Source organism: Cetorhinus maximus, chromosome 3, assembly GCF_964194155.1.
Source record: "Cetorhinus maximus chromosome 3, sCetMax3.hap1.1, whole genome shotgun sequence".
Lineage (NCBI taxonomy): Eukaryota > Metazoa > Chordata > Chondrichthyes > Lamniformes > Cetorhinidae > Cetorhinus > Cetorhinus maximus.
Window position 1 is genome coordinate 93675864 of NC_135881.1, and position 27919 is coordinate 93703782.

The 27919-nt window shown below is 43.4% G+C and overlaps 1 protein-coding gene across 1 annotated transcript in view; it reads left to right on the forward strand.

Moving 5' to 3' along the window:
* sema5a (sema domain, seven thrombospondin repeats (type 1 and type 1-like), transmembrane domain (TM) and short cytoplasmic domain, (semaphorin) 5A) overlaps positions 1 to 27919 on the forward strand; it is a 251957-nt gene that overhangs the window by 194760 nt on the left and 29278 nt on the right. Inside the window, exons 15-17 of the mRNA XM_078538724.1 lie at positions 4606 to 4753; positions 23262 to 23487; positions 27185 to 27403. Coding sequence (XP_078394850.1) covers positions 4606 to 4753; positions 23262 to 23487; positions 27185 to 27403 — 593 coding nt within the window. The remainder of the gene's footprint in view (positions 1 to 4605; positions 4754 to 23261; positions 23488 to 27184; positions 27404 to 27919) is intronic.

Genomic DNA, 27919 nt, shown 5'->3' on the forward strand with positions numbered 1-27919 from the left:
ATAAGGCAGCTGCCTGATTTCTTGTCCTGGGTAGAATCACTGAATAAGACAACATAGAAGGAGGCTATTGTACCCATCAAATCTATGCCAGCCCTACTTGCCCAGCTCTTTCCCCATATCCCAACATTTTTTCCTTCAAGTACCTTTTGAAGGTTGCTCTTGAATCTGTACCTTGTATCTGCCACTCGATCAGGCCGTGAATTCTGATTCCTAATTGTTAATTGTATCAACTGGGTGTTAATTGCTCTCAGGTGGTGGATATTAATTGGGGCGCTACGTGTGTTTACACAATTAGGAGCAAGCTGCTGGAAATGCATGGTGTGCAGTGTTTGTCTCTGTAAATAAAGGCTTCTAAATGAATAAAGACTAGTGTCCAGTGTTCTATCCTTCAGCACCTAACCATCTGAGTTTTAACATTAACCACGCATTGTGTTTAAAAGCAATCTTTCCTCATGTTGTCTCTGTTTTGTTTGCCAATCACCTTAATTCTATACCCACTGGTTATCAGTTCTTCAGCCATTGTTTCTCTTTAGTTTCCCTTTATTTACTGAATTGTTTAACCAAATAGACCAACCTACATCGACCAAGGCACTGGAAAGGACCAACGACACCCCTGCCCACTTGATCCTCAAAGTCCTCCTCACTAACATCTGAGGGATTGTGCCAAAATTGGGAGAGCTGTCCCACAGGCTGGTCAAGCAACAGCCTGACATCGTCATACTCATGGAATCATACCACACAGACAATGTCCCAGGCACCGCCATCACCATCCCTGGGTATTTCCTGTCATACTGGCAGGATAGACCAACCAGAAGTAGTGGTATGATGATATACAGTCAGGTAGGAATTGTCTTGGGAGTCCTTGAAGGCCCATGGCATTTGGTCAAACATGGGCATGGAAACCTTCTGTTGATTACCACCTACTGCCCTCGGTCAGCTGATGAATCAGTACTCCTCCATGTTGAACAGCATTTGGGAGAAGCACTGAGGGTAGCAAGGCAACAGGATGTACTCTGGATGTGATTCTTCAATGCCCACCACCAAGACTAACTCAGTAGCACCACTACTGACTGAGCTACTAAGGGTTTATCTTCCAGACTGGGCCTGTGGCAGGTGAGAAAAGAACCAATATGTGGAAAGACTCTATTTGACTTCTCCCTGACCAATTTACCTGTCACAGATGCACCTGTACATGACAGTATTGGTAGTGCGATCACTGCACAGTCCTTGTGGAGTCGAATTCCCATCTTCACATTGAGGATACCCTCAATTGTGTTGTGTGGGACTACTATCATGCTAAATGGGATAGATTCAGAATAACTCAAAACTGGGCACCAATAAAGGGCTGCGGGCCATCAGTTGCAGTAGAATTCAATTCAACCACAATCTGTATTCTCATGCCTCAACCTATCACTCACTCCACTAACACCATCAAGCCAGGACATCAACCCTGGCTCCATGCTAGGAGCAGCACCAGGCATACCTAACGATGGGGTACCAACTTGGCAAAGTTACAACACAGGACTGCATGCTTACTAAGCAGCATGCGATAGGTAGAGCTAAATGATCCCACAACTAAAGGATCAGATCAAAGTTCTCCAGCTCTCTGCCATGTCCAGTCGTGAATCGTAGTGGACAATTAAACAATTAACTGGAGGACGCAGCTGCTCAAATATTCTCATCCAGAATCATGAGGGAGCCCAGCACATCAGTACAAAAGACAAAGCTGAAGCACTTGCAACCGTCTTCAGCCAGAAGTGCCATGATCCACCTCGGCCTCCTCCTGAGGCCAAGCATCACAGATGCCAGTCTTCAGCCAATTCAATTCACCCCACGTGATATCAAGAAATGGCTAAAGGCACTGGATTCTGCTAAGGCTATGGGCCCTGACAATGTTCCAGCAATAATACTGAAGATTTGTGTTCCAGAACTAATGGTGCCCCTAGCCAAAATGTCCCTGTGAAGTCACGATGTTGGCATCTACCCGAAAATATGGAAAACTGCCCAGTTATGTCCTATCCACAAAAAGCAGGACAAAGCCAACCCGGCCTATTACTGCCCCATTAATCTACTGTTGATCATCAGCAAAGTGACAGAAGATGTCAGTGTCAGTGCTATCAAATGGCAGCTAGACAGCAATAACCTGCTTATCAATGCTCAGTTTGGGTTCCACCAAGGCTATTTGGCTCCAGACCTCATTACAACCTTGGTCCAACATGAACAAAAGAGCTGAAATCTAAAGTTAATGGGAATTGGGGAGGTAACTCTCCACTGGTTGGAGTCATACCTAGCACAAAATAAGATGGTTATGATTGTTGGAGACCAATCATCTCAACCCCAGGACATCACTGCAGGAGTTCCTCAGGGTAGTGTCCTAGGCCCAACCATCTTCAGCTGCTTCGTCAATGACCTTCCATCTATCATAAGGTCAGAAGTGGGGATGTTCACTGATGATTGCACAGTGTTCAGCACCATTCACGACTCATTAAACACTGAAGCAGTCCGTGTCCACATGCAACAAGAGTTGGACAACATTCAGGCTTGGGATGATAATTGACAAGTAACATTTTTGCCACACAAGTGCCAGGCAATGACCATCTCCAACAAGGGAGAATCTAACCATCTCCCCTTGACATTCCAAAGCGTTACCATCACTGAATCCCCCGCTATCAACATCCTGGGGGTTACCATTGATCAGAAACTGAAATGAACCAGCCATGTAAATACTGGGAAATCTGCAGCGGATAATTAACTTCCTGATTCCCCAAAGTCTGTCCACCATCTACAGGACACAAGTCAGGGTATGATGGAATACTCTCCATTTTCCTGGACGAGTGCAGCTCCAACAACACTCAACATGCTGGACACAATCCCGGACAAAGCAGTCCAGCTGACCTGCACCCCATCCTCCATCTTAAACATTCACTCCCTCCACCACTGACACAGTGGCAGCAGTGTGTACCATTGACAAGATGCACTGCAGAGGCTTGGCAAGCATCCTTCGACAGCACCTTCGAAACCTGCAATTTCCATCATCTAGAAGGACAAGGGCAGCTGACACATGGGAGCTCCACCACCTGCAAGTTCCCCTCCAAGATATACACCATCTTGACTTGGAAATATATCACCGTTCCTTCACTCTTGCTGGGTCAAAATCCTGGAACTCTCTTCCTGACAGCAGTGTGTATGTACCTATACCGCATGCACTGCAGTGGTTCAGGAAGGCAGCTCACCATCAACTACTCAAGGAGAGTTAGGGATGGGCAGCAAATGCTGGCCATGCCAGTGATGTCGTCCCTCTGCATCCCCCAACTCCCACAGGACCATCTGTCACTTGTTTCTATGCTGTGCTTTCACAGAGTGCTCACCCTTGTTCTGCTATTAACACACATTTAGGGAAGGAAATCTGTCTTCCTTACCTGGCTGGCCTACATGTGACTCCAGACCCGCAGCAATGTGGTTGGCTCTTAAATGCCCTCTGAAATGGCCCAGCAAGCCATTTAGCTGTATCAAAACGCTACAAAGTCACCAAAAAATGAATAAATTAAAAAAGAATCTAAACCCTTCATGATTTTAAACACCTCTGCTAAATCTTATTTTAGCTATCCCTGCTCTAAAGTATGATTCAGTGCTGTTGGAAGACTCAGCTGGAGGAGGAAAAGGAAAGGGGGGAATAAAAGCCTTTGAAAATGATTAACAATTTGAAATGCTTAATCTGTACTAACAGTACATTTCTGGTAGAAGCATAACGTGGTTATTTTGTGTTTGCACAATGATTTGCTAATCTAGCATCTCATCACTCAGAAGCATTCACAGTTGAGCACTATAATTGTATGTGAGAAAATTTTTCTTAATAATGCTGCCAGGTTCAGCAAGATTTCCCTTCAAAGATAAAAGCAAAAAAAAAATCCAAAACAAAAATAAAAATACAAATACCTGGAAAAACTCAGCAGGTCTGACAGTATCTGTGGAGAGGAACACAGTTAACGTTTCGAGTCCATTTGACTCTTCAACAGAACTAAGGAAAAATAGAAAAGAGGTGAAATATAAGCTGGTTGAGGGGGGTGGGATAAGTAGAGCTGGATACATTCATTTGATTATCACGCCACCATTGTATTCAATCAGATATCATGTACTAAAGTCGTGTCACGCACAGCAGTAGAGAAAAGCCTAAGTGCAGCCAGTTTGTTGTAATAGTGTTCCAGGTGCTGAAATGCAGTATGAAGGGGTCTCTATTACCAATAGTAACGTATGGATATCGTTCATTCATTAGAAAAGATTAATCATCAGTAATTAGACACTTTTACTGTTGTATTTAATTCCTGGGTAGTGCAATTTCTTTGATGTAATGTTGCCTTACTTTCATTATGAGGTTGCATTTAATCCTGGAATGTGCAGTTTTCCTTTTTGCCCAGCATGTGCACATATGGCAGTATTCCTGTGAGCTCAATTCATTACCTTGGGTTTGAAAAAAAATGTTTTAGTCTCATTAGATGTAACAAAAAGAAAGAAGTTAAGCCAAAGCCATTGCTAATGCACACCCAACATTTTCTGTGGTGACAACTATACATTGTGTGTGTGGTATTCATTCTACTTCTTTTCTAGGTATTGCAATGAGCATCTTCAATGCCCTCCACACACATTCTGGACTCCTTGGGGCCCATGGGAACGCTGCACTGTACAGTGTGGGGGAGGGGTCCAGGCCCGGAGAAGAACATGTCAGAATGGCAATGACTGTCCAGGCTGCAAGATGGTAAGTATAGCATCGAGGGTCACCAAAGGATCTACGTGTGCTTTTTACTAGCATCATTTGAGATGGTTAAAGTTATCATGATTCACAAAGGTTTTCCCAAATGCCTAAAATGCTTTGACGGGCCTTGCATTGTTTATGACATGAAAATATGATTTCACTCTTAATAATTAAAGCAAATATTATGGAGTATATTGACTGCAAAGTTAATTACACCCTAAGGCAAATCTGCAATAATGTGAAGTCTTTCTGATATCACGCAGTATACGGAAGCTGCCAGAGTGTGAGAAATTGAGGTGTCAGCTGAATTAATTTTCACCACACACAAGAATTGCATTAGAAAGATTTACATTTTGATTCAATAGCTACAACTAACGACCTTTTGAAGCCTCTATTTTTGCAGCAGCAGCAGCATAGCACATGTTTGGAAACTCATTAACCTGGTTTCATTCATTTTCTTTCCTCATCTCAAAGCCCAGGAGCATAGTGGTTGGATATTTGTTTCAAAGATTGCCATTTGAAAATTTCAGCCCTGTTTGGGCTGGTGATTCATCACATGAGTTTCCTTGATTCTTTGCTGGCTATTGGCCAGTCATGTCATTGGCCAAATCCTAAAATTATTGGTAAGATCCGGTTAGGGACCGGACCTCAGCACCTCATCTACCGATTGGGACTTAACATTGAGTTCAACAACTTCTGACCATAAACTCTCTTCTCCATCTCTGCTTTTTTAATCCATTCTTTTTTTATTTTAATTTTTTGTTTTCATTCTTATTTATTTTCATGTTCATTTCTTACACATTTATGCTTTTTTAAAATTTATTCATTTTTAAAAATCCTTCTCCCCCAAACCTCCCTCCCCTCCACTCCCACAGGGCCATCTGTCACTTGTTTCTACATTGTGCTTTCACAGAGCTTGTTCTGCTATTAGGGAAGGAAATCTGTCATCCTTACCTGGTCTGGACTACATGTGACTCCAGACCCACAGCAATGTGGTCGACTCTTAAATGCTCTCTGAAATAGCCTAGCAAGCCACTCAGTTGTATCAGACCATAAGACATAGGAGCAGAAATTAGGCCATTCGGCCCATCGAGTCTGCTCCGCTATTCAATCATGGCTGATAAGTTTCTCAACCCCATTCTCCCGCCTTCTCCCCGTAACCTTTGATCCCCTTACCAATCAAGAACCTATCTATCTCGGTCTTAAATACACTCAATGAGCTGGCCTCCACAGCCTTCTGTGGCAATGAATTCCATAGATTCACCACTCTCTGGCTAAAGAAGTTTCTCCTCATCTCTATTCTAAAAGGTCTTCCCTTTACTCTGAGGCTGTGCCCTCGGGTCCTAGTCTCTCCTACTAATGGAAACATCTTCCCCACATCCACTCTATCCTGGCCTTTCAGTATTCTGTAAGCTTCAATCAGATCCCCTCTCATCCTTCTAAACTCCATCGAGTACAGACCCAGAGTCCTCAAACGTTCCTCATATGTTAAGCCTTTCATTAATGGGATCATTCTCATGAACCTCCTCTGGACCCTCTCCAGGGCCAGCACATCCTTCCTGAGATACGGGGCCCGAAATTGCTCACAATATTCTAAATGTGGTCTGACCAGTGCCTTATAAAGCCTCAGCAGCACATCCCTGCTTTTATATTCTAGTCCTCTCGAAATAAATGCCAACATTGCATTTGCCTTCCTAACTACCGACTCAACCTGCAAGTTAACCTTAAGAGAATCCTGGACTAGGACTCCCAAGTCCTTCTCAAGGGCAGCTAGGGATGGGCAATAAATGCTGGCCCAGCCAGCGAAGCCCACATCATGTGAATGAATAAAAAAAAATTCAGCGCCTTCTTTCTTCCTTACCACTACCATTAACATTCCCTTTGTTGTGTCCATGACATTTTTGTCAATTTCTCCTTAGCTCCCACATATCCCTTACCTTCTATCTTGCTTCACCTGCTCCATCCCCTCTTAAGCAGTATAAAATCCAACACATTTTTTCCCTTTAGCCCTGGAGAAGAGTCATGCGGACTTGAAACATTAACTCTATTCCTCTCTCCACAAATGCTGCCAGACCTGTTGAATTTTCCAGCACTTTATGTTTTTATTTCATATTAGGGACCAATAATGTTTTGTTTAAAGTAGACCAGGTTTTAGATTTAATAGTGAAGAAAGCCACAAGATTTCACGGGTTTTGAAGAAACCAAAAGTAAACTTTACTATACAAATTCAGAAAGATAAAACAATTTATAATAGCTATCTTATACTCTAACATTAAGGCTAAATATGAGGTACATGTGAATTAACAGGCCAACTGTGATTCAACACACCATACTGCACAATAAGTGCCAAATGCGACCAAAACAGATTCCACAGACTTCTCAACAAGCCACCCAGATGCCAGTAAACACTGTGAGTCAACCGACCTCACTGAAATTCTGTCTTTCTCATGAGGGTTTCCAATCTTCACCTTTCAAAATCTCACCTTGGAATTTTCTCCAAAAGCCGCTACAATGATGGCCCACCAAGCAGGGTTTCAATCTCATCTCCTGAGATTCCGTTCCCCTGGATTCCCGAGCGTGCCCCCAAGCGCCAACTCACAAACGCGATTTCAGATCTTTGGCCGCGCTGAGCTAAACCTTACTGTTCCAAATGAGTAACTTTGCCCCAGTGGCCCGCAGCACGGACTCACCAACTTTCTTCTGCCTTCATGGACCTTCAGGGCTTCTCCTGAGCCCTCTTAAAGTCCGCTCCCTGCTGCCCTTTCATTATTTTGGAGCCTGTTTCTTTGCTCCTCTCTTTTTAACTGAACTTAACTGGGAACTTTTTCTGTCTTCTGTCTCTGTCCCCTATCTGGGCCTTCCTTTTGGGACCTCTCCCTGTCCTCTGCCTGAAACGCTAGTCTTTCATGGCGTTCCACTCTCCATCACCTGACCCGGGTTTTTGTGCTGTTTCTCTTCTTGCACAGGCACGCTGGGCCCAAAGAACTTTAAAATGCCAATCTACGCATGTGCAGTCTGCTCCCCGTCTGCACATGCGCAGAAGCTCCAACGTTTTTTGGGAATTGAAGTTTCTGACCTCTGCTCTCAACATTAAGGTTAGTTTGGGTTTCATGACAAAGCCTGATACCTGCCGTTGACGGTAGTGTTATGGCAGTAGTTGGGTGAGGTGCTGGTATTGTGCGTACTCATACTTATTTAAACATGGGCCTTGTGTCAGTAGGCCTATTGTCACCGAGAGCCTTGGGCACACCCAACGTAAAAGTAAACACCATTTGAGTGGATTAAAACTTATGGATATTGGGATAAGATGTGGGCATTTGTTGAAAAGCAGGATGGGAGTCCTGACTTTATAGCAGTTTCTTAAGGCAAATAGGCTGGTGCCACTGCTTCTGCAGATCTGCACAAAGATGATTTCCCATCACTGGCCTGTACAAGATGCTGAACCATCAGGAGGGGTCCAAAACTCTAAACCTTTAAGCAACTGTAGATGTGCAAACTTACATAGATATAGCAATTATCTGTTGTTTTTATGGGCTGTGAAATTCAGGCCACAATAAAACAAGGAAGAATTTTTCAGATGTGGGAGCTTCAGGTGCTAGAAAACATTCTCCCTGTACCAATTCTCTACCATGAAGAGATTGTTGCTCGTCTGCTGTTCTTTCACTTTAATATGAAAACATGCGGCAAACCAAGGAAAGAAGTAAACAGGAGAGTTTTGTCAAAAATCATCAACAGACTACCTCCTTCATGGTATTATAAAAATGTAAGGACCATTTTTTTTCTCTGGGCCCTGAGCCTAGGTTCTAGGCATGTGGAATGCACCCAAAGTACAAAGCATTGACCTGAAATCCAACTGCATTTATAAGTTCAGGTTATTTAATTGCTTTAAATGCTCCCGTGGTGTACGCCTAGTCCTGGCAGGCCATAGTACCTGGAATTATTGGAGGAAAGTTAGCTGCTGGGGCATGTCTGAGAGGCTTGATGCAACGGCTGTGACCACAACCACAGTGGTCAAGACTTATAGTTGTTAAACACTGGGAAGACTGAAGCCATTGTACATGCCACAAACTCTAGATTCTCTAGTGCCCTGGTCTCCAGCCATTGCCCCAGGCTGAACTAAACCGTCCACTCTCCGTGTTCCATTTGATCCCAAGCTGAGTTACCGAGCCCATATACTCTCCATCCAAAGATTGCCTGCTTCTACCTCCATAGCAACACTCGCCATCTGCTGCTGACACCTTCGTGAATGTCTTTGTCATCTCCAGAAAGAGAGAAGAGTTCCTGCAGGCAGATTTCAGGGAGCTAGGAATGAGATTAAGAAGCAGGACCTCAGCTGTAGTAATCTCTGGATTGCTTCCGGTGACATGTGCTAGTGATTATAGAAGTAGTAGGAGAGTGCAGATGATTGCGTGGCTGGAGAGATGGTGCAGGAGAGAGGGCTTTAGTTTCCTGGGGCATCGGGACCAGTTTAGAGTGAGTTGGGACCTGCACAGGCCGGACAGGATGCACCTCAACAAGTTTATATATCTATAGAAGGCTTATGGATTCTCCATCATGTTAGCTGCCATTCTCTTCTCATACTCTCTCTTGCTCCTCTTATTTCCTTTTTTACTTCCCCTCTGAAGTTCTAAGTTTCTGAGCAGTTTGCTAGTGCAGTTGGGAGGGTTTAAACTAAGTTGGCAGGGAAATGGAACCACAATGTAGCATTAGAAAAGGAAAAACAAGGTGCACAAATGATTGGGAGAGGCAGACAGCACTTGAGAATGAAATAATAAGATTTTAGCCAGGGTCAGATTGACAGGAAATATACTAAAGCCTAAATTAAATTCACAGTGCCTGGATATAAATAGACCAAGCGTGGTGAATAAGGTTGGTGAGTTACAGGCACAAATAGCCACATGGAATATGACGTCATGGCAATGGCAGAGACCTGGTTCAAATTGGGCAGGACTGGGATACAAAATATTCAAGGTGTTTGGGAAAGAGAGGGAAGGAAAGAAAGGAGGAGGGGTGGCTGTATTGATTAAGGAGAATATTATGGGGCTGGAAAGAGAGGATAACCTACAGGGGTCAAGGGCAGAATCTCTAAGGTTAGAGTTAAGAAAAAATAGAGGTGCCTTTACACTATTGGGTGTATTCTATTGGCCAGCAACTGGTGGGAAAGATTTAGAGGAGCAGTTTTGAAGGGAAATTAGATAAGTGCAAAGACAATAAAGCAGTAATAATGAGGAACTTCAATTATCCTAATATAAACTACGATAGTAACAGTGAAAAGAACAGGAGCGGGAAGAGGTTTTGTAGAGCGTTCAGGAGAATTTTTCTTGATAAGTATATTTTTGGCCCAATGAGGAATGAGGCATTGCTGGATCTCGTTCTGGGGAATGAGGTGAGTCAAATGGATCAATTGTCAGTAGGGGAACATGTAGGGAACAGTGTTAATAGTATTGTGAGGTTTAGATTAGCCATAGAAAAGGACAAGGTGCAATCTAGAGTGCAAATACAGAGAAGGACAATTTCAGTGGGATGAGAACAGATCTTTCCCAGGGAAATTGGAATCAAAGATTGGCAGGCAAAACTGTAACTGAACAATGGTTTAGAGGAGATTTGATAGATGTGTTCGAAATCATGGGGGGCCTAGACAGAGTAGATAGAGTGCACTGTTACAGAATGGAATTTCTGCAAGTTTGATGAGAAGGGAGTGAAATTTTAAATTTTAAGGGTTAATCTTATATAAAATCTAGTAATGCTTGCTTGCAATTCAGCAGTTTACTTAAATTTACTGTTTTTTTAAGTTTTAAATTTCTTAGAGGCTTGGGCAGGGCTTATCAAGCCCTTTGCTAGAGAGCAGGTGAAATCAGCAAATTAAGTAACTGGCCTAATCTGGTTCTGTAACTGCCAGATAAGAGATTCATTTGAATCTCAATAGTATAAATAAGGGAGGTTTAAGCGCCCTGTCATGGAGTGCACTGTTATAGAGTGGAATTGCTGCGGACTTGGTGAGTAAGGGAGTTCAGTGAGGAGAGGAGGGAGGTGCTCTTTTATTTCTCTATCTTTCTCAGCCTGCAGGACACCAGGAGTTGAAAAGCTGCATGAGAGGGCTGAGTTTTGCAAACATCCAAAAGTGACATCACAGGAGAAACACAAGTTTGTCGGTTGGTGAGAAACTGCTGATAGAGAGGGTCTTCAAGCAACTGAAAATGAGAAAAACACATTCTTCTTAAATGAAAGAGCTACTTAGATTTCAGTAAGAAACACAAGCAATAGGAAAGTAAAGTTAAGCCGACGCCAGGTAAAATAAAATAGTATATGTAAACCAGAGTAAAAATAAAGTAGTATAAGTGAACCAGAGTAAAATAAAGTTAACATAAGGGAAGTAAATTGAAGCAATGGCAGGACAGCTTGGTCCTGTGGAATGCATGTCCTGTAATATGTGGGAAGTCGTGAACACTGCCAGTGTTCTAGATAACCACATGTGCAGGAAATGTCACCAGTTGCAGAACCTTGAGCTCCAGGTTTCGGAGCTTGAGCGGTGGTGGCTGGAGGCACTGTGGCACATCCGAGCTACATGGATAGCATGTTCAGAGAGGTGGTCATACCGCAGCTTAGGAACCTGGAGGCAGAAAGGGAATGGGTGACCACCAGACAGTCCAAAGGAACTAGGCAGGTAGTGCAGGAGCCCCCTGCTTACCAATAGGTTTTCCGTTTTGGATACTGGTGAGGGTGTTGGTTCCTCGGAGGAGTGCAGCCAAAGCCAGGTTTGTGTCACCACAGGCGGCTCTGCTGTACAGGTGGGGAGGAAGAAGAGGGAAAGAGCAGTAGTGAAAGGGGATTCATTAGTTAGGGGAACAGACAGGCATTTCTGTGGCTGTAGACGTGACTCCAGGATGGTATGTTGCCTCCCTGGTTCCAGGGTGAAGGAGGTCATGGAGTGGCTTCAGGACATTCTTCTGGGGGAGGGGATCAGCCAGAGGTTGTGGTCAATGTTGGTATCAATGACTTAAGTAGGAAAGGGGATGAGGCCCTGAAAACAGACTTTAGGGAGCTAGGAAGGAGGTTGAAAAGCAGGACCTTGAAAGCAGTAATCTCAGGATTATTCCTAGTCCCATGTGAGCATAGGAATAGGAGAATTCAGTGATTGAAAATGTGGCTGGAAAGCTGGTGTAGGAGGGAGGGCATCAGATTTCTGAGGCATTGAGACCGGTTCTGGGGAAGGTGGGACCTGTAGAAGCTGGATGATCTACACCTGAACAGGACTGGGACGAGTATCCTCTCAGGGAGATTTGCTAGTGCTGTTGCGGGCGGAGGAGTTTAAACTCTGTTGGCTGGGGACTGGGAACCTGTGGGCAAATTCAGGGCAGGGAACGGGAGATAGAAAATTAGTGAGTTTTCTGAAAGACAGAAGAAGCACAAGTTAAAAAGTGTACAGCACAGGAATTTGGCAGTGTAAAAAGGTGTATATGTAAATGCAAGGAGTATAGCAAATAAAGCCGATGAACGAGGGCACATATAGATATATGGCAGCATGATATCACTGCTATAACTGAAACTTGGCTTAAGGGGGGGCAAAAATGGCAGCTCAACATTCCTGGATATAAAGTTTTCAGGCAGGATAGAAAGGGGGATAAAAAAGATGGGGGTGTTGCATTATTGGTTAGCGAATCAATTACAGCTGTGAGATGGGATGACATACTAAATGAAGCATCAAATGAGGCCATAAGGGTTGAGCTCAGAAATAAAAAAGGGGCAGCCACACTTTAGGAGTGTACTATAGACCCCCAAATAGTGGAAGGTAGTCAGAAGAGAAATATGTAGGCAAATTTCTGAGTACAAAAACAATAGGGCAATAATAATTGGAGACTTCAACTACCCTAATATCAATTGGGATATGAACAGTGTGAAGGACACAGAGGGTGAAAAATTCTCAAACTGCATTCAAGAAAACTTTTTCAGCAAGCATATAACAAGCCCAATGAGAGGGGGAGCAATTCTAGATTTAGTCTTAGGAAATGAAGCTGGGCAAGTGGACGAAGTAGCAGTGGGGGGACCATTTTGGAGATAGTGACCATAATACAGTTAGATTGAGCATTGTTATGGAAAAGGACAAAGATAGAACAGAAGTGAAAGATTTAAATTGGGGGAAGACAAAATTTACAAAGCTGAGAGGCATGCTGGCAAGAGTGGATTGGATACAGCCATTAGAAGGAAAAACAGTGTCAAATCAGTGGGAGGCATTCAAAGGTGAGATTCTAGGGGCACAGTGTAGACGTGTCCCCACAAAGAAAAAGGGTGATACTACCAAATCTAGTTTGGTTCTAGTTCTGGTTATCCAGAAGCATACAGGATAAGATCAAGCAGAAAAAGAGAGCTTTTTACAGTCACAAAAACCTTAATACTGTAGAAAGCCTAGAGGAGTATAAAACGTACAGGGGTGAAATAAAAAAGGAAATTAGGAAATCAAAGAGAGGATCCAAAAATTATTGCCAGGTAAAATCAAAGAAAACCCAAAGATGTTTTACCAGTACATTAAGAGCAAGAAAATAACTAAGGAAAGGATAGGGCCTATCAGAGATGTACATGATACTTGTGGGTCGATGCTGAAGATTTGGACAGTGTTCTCAATGAGTACTTTGTGTCTGTCTTCAGTAAGGAGAGGGATGATGCAGACATTCTAGTTAGAGGAGGAGTGGAAAATATTAGACACAAGAAGCATATTGGGAGAGGAAGTACTCGAGGGACTGGCATCCTTGAAGGTGGATAAGTCACCAAGGCCAATGGATTGTATCACAGGTTGTTAAAGGAAGCCAGGGAGGAAATGACGGATGCTCTGAGGATCATTTTCCAATCCTCAGTAGATACAGGCGAGGTACCAGAGGATTGGTGGTCTGCAAACATTATACCAGTTTAAAAAGGGTGCGAGGGATAGGCCAGAAATTTATAGGCTGGTTCTGACTTCGGTGGTGGGCAAATTATTGGAATCAGTTTTGAGAGACAGGATAAACTGTCATTAAGAAAGGCTCGGATTGATCAGGGGTAGTCAGCATGCTTTTGTTAAGGGAAGATTGTGTCTTACTTAATAGAACTTTTTGAGGAAATAACAGGGAGGATTGATGAGAGTTGTGCATTGGATGTTGTCTATATGGATTTTAGTAAGGCATTTGAGCTCCACTCACCTCTCGCATTGACACAGATGGTGTCAGCAAGTGCCTCAGTAATGGAGTGCAGCTCCTGAGCAGTGCAGGACTGATGTCCTGGACTAAGGACTCCATCGCAACCGCCATCCTACCAGTGTTGACCACAGTGCATTGGTATGCTGGCGCTATCACCTCAGACTGACGGCGGATGGACTCCTCCATCGTGCATTGCAATCTGAGGAGTGCAGCGGACATCCCTGCCCGATGTTTCTGAGCTTTCCGTTGCAGCTGCAGCAACTGAGGTAGAACCGAGTCCAGAGGCTCATCAGCTAACTTAGATTCAGCAGATTTCTGGCCTCCGTGGCTGCCGGCACTCGGAAAACTGCTGAAGTCCCTGCCTCCGCCTGCTGTGGATCAGACAGTGTGATGTGCTAACCGGATTGTGACCCTGAGAATACTCTAGAACTAAGTCCCACTGAGGTGTGTGCCTCTACGCTGGTGGAAGGTGTGTGTGAGCTCTGTGATGGGTCTTAGTTTCAGTGTCTTCTGTGGTGTTCCTTGGGGCTTGAGTCAAGGACCTGGCTTGTGGACCCCCTTGGCTGCTTCCCAAATGCGCTTGCAAAAGCATGGAGAGATAATTAGCGCATGGCAGGGGACTGCAGAACAGGGCAACTCAATCACAGCATGGTTGCCTGATGGATGTTGCACTGCTGGATCCTCACTTGGTTGAGCACCGCCGACCTCACCGTCAGCACAGGAACGGTCCAGATCGTCGCTGGCGAGTTGGCTGGCTCTATTTTCAAAGTCTGTGAGGATCTTGATATCGGGCATTCATCCACCAGTCTGTGAAATCTCCCCTTTGTTCTCTGCCAACTTGTTCTGTATGAATACAGAGAGTGTAAGCAGGACATCTGCCAGACCAGATGAGAAGGATGCCTGGCATGTGTGGGTGCTGAGTGGTGCCATGGACGGGATAAGGATACGATTCGCAGGGAGATGGTGTGTGTGTGTGAGAGAGTGAATGGTGATGTCTCTTGAACTGGCAGTGAGTGAGGGCCCTGTGGGTGTGTGATGGGTTTGTGAGTGTGTGAGTTGACAGTGATGAGAAGTGTGACTTACTCTGGCGGAACAGAGGAGATCATTCATCCTCTTTCAGCACTCGGTGGCTGCCCTCTTTTGTAGGGCTTTGGCACTGATCACTGCCGCCACTGCCTGCCATGCTGGATTTGTCACCTTGGATGAAGTTCTTTGCCCAGAGCAGGGGTAGAGGACATCGTGGCAGGCCTCCATTGCATCCAGTAGGTGCTCGAGGGAAGCATCGCTAAATTTGGGGGCAGCATGTTTCCTCCCTTTGACAGCCATCAGTTCCCAGCTGCTTCCTATCCCTTGTAGAGAGCTAGCTCTATGCAGGGGCACCCTTTAAATATGGTACCCAGATTACTGAAGGCCTGAGGTGACGTTGGGACGGGCGAATCAGAGGCCATCCCACCAGCAATCCAACGTGATACCTGTGCCTCAATTTTTTTAACAATGTGGCGCACGATACGGTGGAAAAAGCTTCCACTGCTGTCAGCTGGTCACATGCTGATTTCTCCGCCCAATATCGGACTTTGCCGATTCCCGGGACAATTCCACCCATGGCATCAGAGGAGGTCAGAAGCAAGCCAGAAGGTTTGTTGCTTTACTATAAAGTCACCTTTACACATGTTAGATACTAACTAGACTAAGTGGTGGAACATTTAAACCTGCACTATTCATCAACTGGCAATCATTCAAGACAAACCCAGGGCAGAACAATTTGCTCCTGTAGTAACCTAAATGAAAAAGTTTTTACAAGCCTCTTTCATCTAACGAAAATTCCTCTATAAACTCCTTCAATAATAAGCAAAATAAATGCTCTTAGTCTTGTTCAGTAATCCGAAAACATTGACTTAAGTGATGTTGCCCATGTGGCATAAAATTTCTATATTCAATTCTTTTGGAAAGGCAGCTGGGGAACACATGTCTAAACCTGGCTCTTTGATGATTCAATGACACAGAAACTAACGACTGATCAGGCATTGAAAACATTTTGGGGTAGAATTTGGTATATGCTGAGTCCCTTTTTCAGCCATTAGCAGTGGGGCAGCCTGTGCCAAGTTTGCACAGGCATTGGTCCCATTGCTAAATTCACAGGGCACATCTTTTAGGTGTCTCAGCTGGATGCCTAAACCAGGCGTTGGGCTCCTTGAACATGCAAATTAGGGGCCTAACACATATTGAGAGCCTCCTTTTGAAATTTGTAGCACAGGTCAGGGCTTCAGGATTCTTCAGCAGTCCCTGTGGCCAGAATCCAAGTGTAGTGACAGCAGATGGATTGCAAGCTGGCGTGGAACCTGTCAAGTTAGTGCTGTTGGGATGCAGCAACACAAATTCCAGATGGAATGGGCACTTTTTCCATCTGCCATTTACCTGCCTCTGCCCCCATCCTGACTTGCCAGCTTGCCTAGAAGGATTCCCAGGATCCTTCAGGAATCTAACCAGATATGCTGCTATAAGGTTCAGTGGTAGCCACACCCTCAGGTAACAGATGCTATTGTGAACCATAAGTGAGCACCATCCAATCAAAATCAATTTGATCCTGGACCTGCCAACAACGGGGTAAAGAAGAACGACTAGAGTCATCTCAGTCTTTTGCCTTTGGCCTATTTGATGGAATGGAAAGATGCTGTTCAGAAATTACAGCAACTCTTGACATGGATGCCTCCACGTAATATGGCAATGACTCCCACTCTGTGATTTGGGACACAGTTATGACAGGGAGAGTGGCAGTTTGACCTTTGTGTTTATGAGATCTCAGTACATAGGCTAGGGCCAGGAGTTTTAAGATGGCCCTGCAGCGATTTCACACTCCAACGAGCATTCATTGGCTGGAGACAGGATTTCCGCCCCTCACTCGAGAGGGAGTCCTGCCTTAGAGAGCTGTCGGCCAATCTGATTGGCCAGAGGCTGCAGTGGCCATGACTGGGAGAGCAAACAGTCCCCAGAGCCTAAGTCCTGAGATTCCAGGAACAGGTAAGTTTTGATGATTCAGGGTGAGGGAGGCCTGGGGGGATGGACAGAAGGGGATTAGGGTGTCTGTGGAAGGGCTGGGGGCCGGTGGGGGAGGTCCTGCGGTTACCGGACCTTAAGGGGGTTGTGCCCAATGTTAAAGAGGGGCAACTGATGGAGGCCCCACACAGCCCCTCCCTACTCCTGCCCAAAGCTTGAATCCAATTTAGTTTTGGTTTTCCCCCGAAATCCCAGAACTCCTCCCACCAGCCTGAAATTTAAGGCTGAGCTGGAAATGGCCCTTAAGTGGTCAATAATTGCCTACTTAAGGGCCTCAACTGGGGCAAGGGCGGGTGAGCCGGCCGAGGCCTTGCTTTCCCCAGCATAAAATTGTGGAGAGGTCTGGGCGGGCGGGAACCCGGCGGGCGGGAACCCAGTGGGAAATCCATCCTGAAGAAATTTACGCTTATCCCCCACCTACAAACCCGCCGGTGGGGGAGTATAAAATTCTGCCCATGAAATTCTGAACAATCAGTCCGGTTTATACGTTAAAAATGGTTGTGTGGCGTGAATGTCACTTACCACATTTTATGTACTAGATGTATATTAATACATACTTGATAGTCAAAATGTATCTCTGTATCATAAGTTTTCACAGTTATTCCAATATTTTCTGTTTTTGATACCTCTTCTAATTTATGAGATATACAGTACATTATGAATCTTCTCCATTTACACCTCAACCCAAACACATTTTACAGCTTTTATTCTCCCCTGCAGTTGTGTTTTTCCCCTTTCCAAGGGAATTGACTTATTCAAAGGTTCCATGGGTAGCAGCTAAATTGTGTTTGTTATGGGTGAGACCAGGGGCTGAATTTAAAATCCTGAAAACCAGTGGTTTGGGGATCATGTTAGAGGTTAAAATGCCAAAAACCTGAAGCACAAACCCAATCCACTTTAAACCCACTCCAATTTTAATGGAGGCGGAGTGAGAGCTGAGCGACCAATCGAACTTGCAGTAAGTGAATTGGATATTTAAATACTATAATGAGGCCTCAAGCCTTCATTTCACATTGTGATGGGCCAGGCACCGGGAACGGTCACGCATGTGCACTTGGCTGACGTTGCGTTCAGTGGTCCATGCACAGTTACTCACACGTCTCATTCATTAGTGTGTGCCCATCAGCCGGCGACAGTACTGGTTTGTGTTCACTTGGCTGCTCTGTACGGCACATCCTGTCTGCCACTGGCCTGCTCCTTTTATCAGCTCTCGCCGGCCCCGTCCCATGGCCTCCACTGAGCCCTGACTGCACAGTACTCCGATTTTTAGTCATTGCAAGGCACAGTCTATCTGGCAGTGGTGATAATCAGTTATTTCAAGGTGCCAAAATAACACTGCACCTTGTTACGATCCACAGAGACCAATAACATTTTTAAAAGATATGAATTTTCCAATGACTACTGAAAAGAAGCAAAAGACAAGATTTCACTTTTTGACTTTTACTGTAGCGAACAAAATAAAATCAACATAGATTACGTATTAACAGTCAACTTATACATCAAACCAAACAAAAGGTATTTTTGCATTCATTAACTAACACAATTGAAGTATGCCTTACAAAACCTCTTACTGTATGCTACACTTTTGGCAGATATGTAGCGTTAGAGAAACAGTTCAAAAGTCAATTCCAGCTCTCCAGTGGAGGTTCACTTCTCCCCACCATGCCAGATCGAAATTTCCTGTGTCCTTTGACAGTCGTTCCACTCCTCCTGAGTTTTTCTGGATATGATTATCACCAGCCGGGCACACCTCAATGACTCCCCCTTCCTTAAATCTTAAGAGCCCTGCCCGTTCCATTCTCTTTCTCTTGAACAGAAACCAAACTCTTGAAAGCACCCTGCTTGCATTAACACAAAACATTCCTTCCTCCCTTCCCACAGCAATAGCTTGTTTGTTTTTGTGTCACAGCTGCAGCTGTCCTCCTTCAGCAAGATAATGTGAGAAGTGTTAAAACTGGCACTCCACCTCCAATGGGTTTCCCTCCCCCATGTCAACCTGATCACATAGGCATTATTTTGAACTGAGGTGCTTATAAAGAATGTTAATTTGATTTTTGTTTCCAGGATTCTCTGTTTCCTTTGAGTTAAAGGCACAATTTAAACCATAATCGTCCTGCAACGCTCAGCGTCCATAACAATCTCACTACATGCAAGGCAACCTGCTATTTTTCCCATCACAATCAGCTCTTGCAAAAGTCTAATGCAGAAAAGTACGTAGCGTAAGCGCATGTGAACATGTTTGCACCCTGGGAAATAATTGTACAGCGAAGAGAGTGAACAGAGTTTACTGGCTGCCATTTGGCTTGCTTCTATTGGGGCTAACATGGCACTCTAACCAAGAGAATTTCATTAATCTGCTTCAGCTTTTCTACACATTTGCTGTATTTTAATAATCAGATGTCACAGGCAGTGGAACAAATATGTAGGAAGTTCACCCTCTATAGTTGCAGCATCACCAAACTCAGCCTTCACTTTAACGGTCATTCTATTTTTAACACCAGGCAGCCATGTTTCTCGTGAAACTCGGCATCTTAAAGGAGACGAGAGAGGCTGAATCCATGAGGTAAGTGTCTTTACTGAACTACTTGTGGGCCCGGAGGAGCAGGAATGTTTCCTACAGCCCAACAGGTATCCAGTATCCTTCTTCCCACCTTGCGACCTGCTGCTCCTCACCCCACACATCATTGGTCCTCCTGGCCCTGAACACTAACTGCTTCCCCGATCAGCATCAAATTCTGACCCCGATCACCAAAGGAACACCTCCAAATACCAAGTGCTCCTCCCAACCCAACCTCTAACTCCCCCACATCTGGACAGGCATCCAACTACCCTCACAACCATCACTCTTCTCCCAACTTCCCCTCCCCCACACCCCCCACCCCCGCAATTGGGACCGCTTAGGATGTCGACAAACTGTTCATTTATGCTCATTCACTTTCAATACTGTTAGAGCTGGATTTTCTTCCATCCACCAGAAACTGGGAGGGGCAGGGCGGGATTACCATCCGCAATCTCAGTATTTGTCTGTGGCTGTGTTTCATGTGCAGACCAAGAAAGAAATAATGTTTAGGTGCAGTATTTAAAAGGCCTTTTCTGCTCAAATAAGCTCTTCAGTTGGAGGAAGAGAGATGATGAGAACACCTAAATGCTAGAGAGAAGTGGCAATGAAGATATCTGCTGTGACAAGAGACCCAGATTTTTGGACACTTTGGTAGATATATTTTTGGTAGAGATGAGGGCATCCTACAAAGGGGTCCTCAGAAGAGGCTATTATAGAGAGAGGTAACGCTGGCAGTCAGTGATCCCACAGATGACAATAGAATGTCAGAAATGTTTCAGTGATCGCGTAGAATTGGTCGTGATAAATGAAGTCACAGGTATTAATGTAAGTCCTAAAAGAATGCTGGAGCCCTGATTCACCTCCGTATGTACCTGCGCTCATAGTGTAAATCAATAAATGGATGACTATTGTCAAGGCACCTCAGACTCACCACAACTACGCTCCTTTCCCATTGCTCCACTGTACCTTATCCAGGTACCTGAGACCAACAGTGTTAGTGTCAGACTGAACAGAAATGAAATTGCTGCATAGCCTGCACCCAAAATGCATTCTTGCCATGGAATGGCTCCAGATATCAGATTGAATCTTGATCTGTTGCCTCCTTGCTAGGGGAAAGTGTCATGATGTTTTGCCAATTTAATAGATGAATCTGAGATGGAGTATGCTGACAGTGTAAGAGTGAGAGGGTACGTGACAGGTAGATGTATCAAGCAGCAGTGAGCAGGAAAAGCTGCTGGGGGGGAGGGGGGTGGGGGTGGTGGTGCTGTGCTTGACCCAAACATGTTTCCCTGGCAAGAAACTGTTGCTCTCAGCTGAGGAAGCCAAAGACCAAAATCTCATGGGCCTGGTTTTCATATGCAATTGAACAGGGAGCATCAATTTCGTGTGTAGGCAATAAAAACTGTTTCCTCATAGCAGAGATAGTGATGCATTAGATGAGCCTTGTATCTTCAGCATAAGTTTGCCAACATCTAACCTAGTCTTATGTTTTCCAATCCATTTGACTCAAATAGTCTATCTATTTGGATGGATTCCAATCCTTTCACTGTCTTAAAAACTTTAATCAAATTATTGCAAAGTCATTTTACTGCCAGGTCCATTGGAGGACAATTTTGCTGGACTATTTTTGCAACAGTTTCTCAGTGGGACACCTCGTCACTCTATTTGCCATCAATTACTGCCGCTACAGCACCCAGATTTGACAAGCAAGATCCAGGTACAGAAAATGTGACTGAAGGGATTGTATAGATTTTTCTTCCTTGACCACCACTGCCCTCGCTATTGGAAATTCATGTAGTAAAGCTATGCTATCCCAAGTGAAGCTAACACTGATTAGCTTATAACTGACAGCTTTCTTGGTGAGCAAGAGTGGCTGCAGGCACACAGCAAGATACATATTGACTGTCACAACATCTAGAAAACCTACAAGTTTTATTTATAGGTATAAACAAATACAAAAGGTTTGTTCTCTGCAGCCAAGTCAAACATCATTAGGTAGAAAAAAATGTGGATTTGCAGGGCCCAGATTTTCACTGCAACGGAGAGACCCTGAAAGTCATCCCTGGAACAAAGCCCTTCCCATTTTTGTGGGGCAGGAATGGGGGCAGCTTGTGTTTCATGCATGCACCAAACCTTACATGATATCAATATATTTGGTCACCAAACCTTCCATGGTATCAAGTAGATATTGCAATTTAATGCTCCTGATGTGGAACTTCATGTGCTGAAAATGCATTGGATATTTGAAGGTGGAGGTCAGCTTCCCAGTTTATAACCCATGTTACTTTTAGTCCATCATAAAATTTTCCCCATGATGCCAAGACAGAGGAGTGCTCAAGCCCTATTCTTGAATTCCTATCTGTCTCTCGGTTTATTTTAGCTCAAGAGAATGTCACTTCTTCAGCTGATCTGGTTACTAAAGCCAGTGTTGGAACAGAGATACCATTGTGTGGATGTTCAGAGGCTCTTTTCTGCCAAATTAAGATACTTAGGAAATATAATCATTCTTCATGACCTATAAGGACACAGACTGTATCAACACAAAGAGTTACAAAAATTAGTGGAACATATCCTCTACCGGGTAAAAGAGACCTCTGCTGCTAACGTAAAATCCCATTCAACAGGACCTTGAGTTAATTTTGAAGCACAGAGACACTATATTGGTCAGAGAACAGGGAAGGCCACATGATGCGGTGACATAATGTCTTAAAAGGATAAGCATCCTAAAAATGTTTCAAGTGGACAGCTTTGAATTGTTATGCATGTTATGCAGAGACTAACAATCACCACACTTTTAATGCTTTTTCTCTATGTTTGAGCAGTATTTAATTAAATGAAAATTCATCTTCAAGTCTTTGCATTTGGAATTCCTTATTTACTTACATCACTTTCATTATTAGGCACATTGGGGAGTGTCCAATGTAATGTGTTCAATTCTCAGATATGTAGGAAAATGCAAATGTACTGGTCATATATAATAATTGTTTCCCAATGGCTAAAAATTATGACTCATTCTTCAGTTGTTGGTTTTAGATTCTAATTTGTAATTGCTTGCGATGGGTAAAATCAGCCTTGGGAACAGTTGTTGGGGCATGATGACAGGAATGCATGTCAGGAACTGTACTACAGTGTAGTATGATTAGAATCATCTGTTTTTTTTCTAGCATATCTCATTTGCTTTAAGTTGCCATTGTAGAGATTATTCAATAGAGTGCAAGGCCTTCTTTGTTACAACTGCAATGAAGTCTACCATCTTGCATTGTTCCTTGAATAGTTTTGGAGGCTTGACCAAAGATAGCAAATGGTTGCACATCATTTTTATTCTTAAAATTAAGTAACTTCTGCAGTGGTCATGTTTTCTTCTCCCTTTCGAAGGTAAATATATACTTATCACATATCTGACAACCTGAAAAACCTGCAAAGCATGACTGGCAGCACACACAGACACAAAACTGAAGTAAAATGAATTTTATGGGTCCTCATGACCCTTCTGTTGAAGGGTCATGAGGACTCGAAACGTCAACTATGCTCTCCTCCGCCGATGCTGCCAGACCTGCTGAGTTTTTCCAGGTATTTCTGTTTCTGTTTTTGTTTTGGATTTCCAGCATCCGCAGTTTTTTGCTTTTATCTCTGTGTGAAATGAATGTTGATGGTTTATCCAACAGAAGACTTATTGTTTTTATTGTGGTGGGGTTCTACTTCTTCTCATTTTTTTTTTCTGAATTTGCAGGAATATCAAACTTGTAATACCAACCTGTGCCCTGAATTAAAGAAGACCACCCCTTGGACCCCTTGGACACCTGTTAATATCTCAGACAATGGAGGTCACTATGAGCAGAGATTTAGGTACACATGTAAGGCACGCCTGGCTGACCCAAACTTCCTGGATGTCGGCCGTCAAAGGATAGAGATGCGTTACTGTTCTAGTGATGGATCAACTGGCTGTTCTGCAGGTGGTGAGTGGACATGAAAAATCCTGGGTTTTGGAATTATTTCATTTCTCCAAATGATAAAATAATTAGAAATACAATTACCAATGTGGACAAGTGTACCTGCTATCATACAGAATTATCTCTTAAATATTGTGTGTACTTTTCCCCATGATTCTCTAACCAACCTAAGTAGAGCAGGGCTGCAGACATGATAGCCCTGAAATGATTGTGGACAATATCATCGAATTATGCTCGACATGCTGATAACATAATTCTGTCTTTTTTTTAAATGGAAAGGCTACTCCGTGAATTATTGCCTCTGTTCAAATAGTGGACAGAGGAATATCATGGGGAAATATTAATTTATTTGTTAATATAGCCACAAGCAATCTTCAGGCGCTTATATATTAGATAAAATCTTGATAGTTATCATAAATTTGACCTGAGGATATTTGACAAAAATCTGAGGGTCTTGTAAAGGTCTCACACTTGTGATGTGATGTAAATTTTAGATATTCTACTTCCTAATTCCAATTATCATGAATGTTGCTATCTTTAGTTTTCATGTGTTAGGGGATTAATGCATAACTAATAGAAAACACAGAGTTTGAGTTTTCTATGCAGTAGGGACTCCAGAACCAACGCAGTTCATTATTTTGATGTATTGAGTAATTGTAAATGAGTAATTTTGGAATTGAAGATGCTTCAATTTATTGTTTCTTTGTACTTCACCTAATTGGCTGTTCCTTATATCTCAATGGAGACACCAAACAAATCACGCACAGGGAACATCCCAATTATCCTCAGTCTTGCCTTCATTTGACTTATGCCAATATATATGCTTTCCAGCAGGAACTACTGGATAGCAATTTAAAGCAAAAGCCTTTTCTGCTTTTTCCCTTGTGTAAGCCAGGATATACAGAAGCACTGAGCACAATTGTAACGTCCCACCACCATCTTGGCTGAGAGCTAACTCAGCACAGGCTAGTGTCTGAACCTGGGAGCAGTTTCATTATAGACAGGTGGCATCCGCAATGTTATGGATGCTTTTCATGATACAGGATAGTACGTAGGATCTGTGCAGCATGAATTACACAAACTTGTATCTCACTAACTGACGTTCCATGCATGAGTAAACAAAAACTATTGTTCTACCAAAATAAATACTAACCAAGAGGAACTATTTTATTTAAAGAATGGTAGCTATATGGAATTACCAGCATGGATAGTGGAACTAAAAGCTTTAATAGGCTCTAGAAGCAATTTGACAGGCTTGCGTGAACAAATGGGATTCACAGCTATTAGAATAAGGAACTACATTTTTCAAATGGAAGTCTCTGCTATCTGCCATTCCTCTTCCCTCCCCACCATTCCACTGGAAACATAAACAGCATACAAAATGGGGAAAGATCCCCACCCGTTTCATGGTGCAACTTGCAACCATTTCCCAGATATAATGGGTGCTAAAGTCAATCCCTTGATGTGTTTAGTAAGGCTAAAGCAGGCAAGTCCAATCATTTAACAACCGCAGTAAAGGGGTTTTGATCCCATAAATTGGGGGAATAAAACTTTCTGCTTGTAATCAAGTGGGTAACTGGAGGGCATACATTTAATGTTATCACCATAAGAATGAAGAGAGAGTGAGTAGGAGAAATTTCTTTGGCTGGGATTTTGCAGAGCAGTGGTAGTCCTGTCCAGCGGCTGGAAAATTGGGGGTAACCCCACATCAGCTGATACTGGGAGCCCTGACTGCATTTTACGTGCATCAGGCATTAACTACCTGAATGGCCCTGGCAAGCCTGACCCACTTACCTGGGTTCTGGGGCCTCCTCCATCAATACTGCTGCTGTCTGTTTGCAGCCTCAGTAGTAGCCACTGCATCCGATTGGCTGGCAGCTTTTGGAGTGGGATATAGCCCCTCAAAGAGATGGATGCATCGACTGCATTTTTTATGTACATTCAGTGTTAACTGCCTGCAGTTGGGGCTCCCGTCCCTTTAAGGGACAAGGACACAACCCCCAAGAGCTGCTAACCAATCAGATAGCCAGCATCTCTTCAATCCCAGCAGCGCCATCAGAAGTGGTGGCCACTGATGGACTGCAACCACACAGCCGCAGCATCGATGGAGGAGGCCCTATAATCTAGACAAATTGGTTGGTCTTATTGAGACCATTAAAGCAAGCCCTGACGAAGTGGGGAGGGGTTGTTCGTGGGGTGTGGGGTTCTGTTTGAGGGGGCACCCTTCCACCCGGGGTGTCTTTCATGGGCCACAGGGCATCCAATCAAGAGGCTCCTCACTCGAGTCTACAAGGAGGTGGGGGTCATCCCACATGGCAAATTACCTGACACTGTTATTTTACCAGTGGTGGCAGGATGGCAACAGGCCACCCCTACCATTCCACCCAATAATCCCTCCCAGCATGCGCCCTGGGGCCCGGTGAAATCCTGGCCTTTAAGTTTGTTTCTTTAGGCCAGCCTACCAGAAACATTGGTGGAAGCAAAACCCACAAGGTTTAAAAAAAGAAATTAGTAGATGTTTCAAAAATAGCAAAATAACAAGAGAAAAAGGTCTTGGATTAAGTCAATAACTATTTCGGAGAGATGATGTAGGCCCCATGTAAGAAATGAAATTCTATGTTTGCTTATTCTTTTCTCTGCCGCTTTTTAGTCCTCTGTAACATCAGCCTAGACACAAACTGACAATCAGCAGACATTCCTTTTGGGGCTTCATTAAAGACTTCAGAAAACCTTTGTCACCTTTTTCTGATATAGCCTTCCACTGTCCCTATATATCAACATTTCACCTGCATTCATTCCTCCACTCCTACTGCTAACATGCTCCCTGCTGCCGTCAAATTGTGTATCTGGTGATGTGATGGTCTAACCTTGGAGAATTATGTGCTGCAGATTCTCAGTGAGGTTTGCACCAGCACTTAAACGTTTAGAAATTATTTACTTCAGTACCAAAAATTGTACCCATTCTCTTCATTTTAATGGTTGTCTGAAAGTGCTAGTTAAAATAAAGTTTTCTTTAAGAAATTCCCCCCCGAATACTGCATTCTTATATGGAACCATTGCTATTAATAAGGGTGGTGATATTTTCCTTTGGCTTAGCTTTCATTGTTGATTCACTCATGTTAAAATTGGCTAAAGTTTAGAAGAAATTATTGAATATATATGTATTAAAAATATACTTTCTTGTTTATTAATTGTAGAATTCAGCCTGTGCTAGCTGATAAAGATACAAATGATTTTAGCAGTAGCACTTTAAGGGTGGAAAGTAGAAGCTTCTTCAAAGCAACAATGTATAGTTATTCTTTAAACTGTAAACTGCAGGCACACAGAACACTTGTAATAATACTGGTGCCAATGTCTGATACTTTATTTTGGCAGAAGGAAGGTGTCCAGAAGAATGCTGATTTCCTTAAACCCATTTTAGTTACCAATCCATCTTAAATGGAGAAATGATTTTCCTTAAACAGTATTCAGTCAAGTTTAACCTATAGTTAAAACATTCCACATGTTGGGAAGTATATACCGCCCTGTAATTGGAAACTTATTATTTTGGGACATTTTAACCTGATGAATAGAAAAGCTTTTGGCTTAACAAAAATATTAGCTCCACCATCATCATTTTTTCCACATAGGTAAGCAGCCTTTCTTTTTTTATTTCTGCATTTAGGACTTCAGTTCCTTAACCTTACCCACTTGTTTCCTACAGGGTTTTCTGGAAATATCTTACGATATGGAAGATTTTCTGCTTACACAGTCAACGGTGCTTGGTCTGCCTGGCTGCCATGGACACAGTGTAGCAGAGACTGCAGCCGGGGAATTCGAAGCCGTAGACGAATGTGCAATAATCCTGAGCCAAGGAATGGAGGGCTTCCCTGTCTAGGGCAATCACTGGAATATCAGGAGTGCAATATCTTGCCTTGTCCAGGTACAAACATTTTGAACTGCGTAGCAATCAGACAGAGTAAAGTTGCTGTTTGTAAATAAACTGAACATTTCTGGTCTTATCAGTATATAATAAAGATCCTCCTTTCTTGCACATTATAAATGGAGAGAGAAGAGGGTGAATGAGGAAAAGAACATGAACACCTCAGCACCACTAGATGTTAGTATGAATCACTGTTGATCTTTCATTCTATTTCTGACAGTACTTGAGACAGTGTGACAAGCACAGTACATGTTTCCTATATAGCCTCCTCTGACATCTTATCCACCTTAGAAGAATGAGGGGCTAAATGAGTTCTTTGGCCCTAATCTAACACACAATCAACTGAACAACTAGTGTTCATATTATACAAAATAGATTTATTATCACAGTGTATTACATGTTATTGAAATGATTCATAAACCCAAATGGCATATGGTTTTGGGGCCATTGGAGTGCCCTTTGTAGAAGACGGTGAAGCTTTTAAAGCTTGTCTTTAGTTACATTTAATAGCTTGGG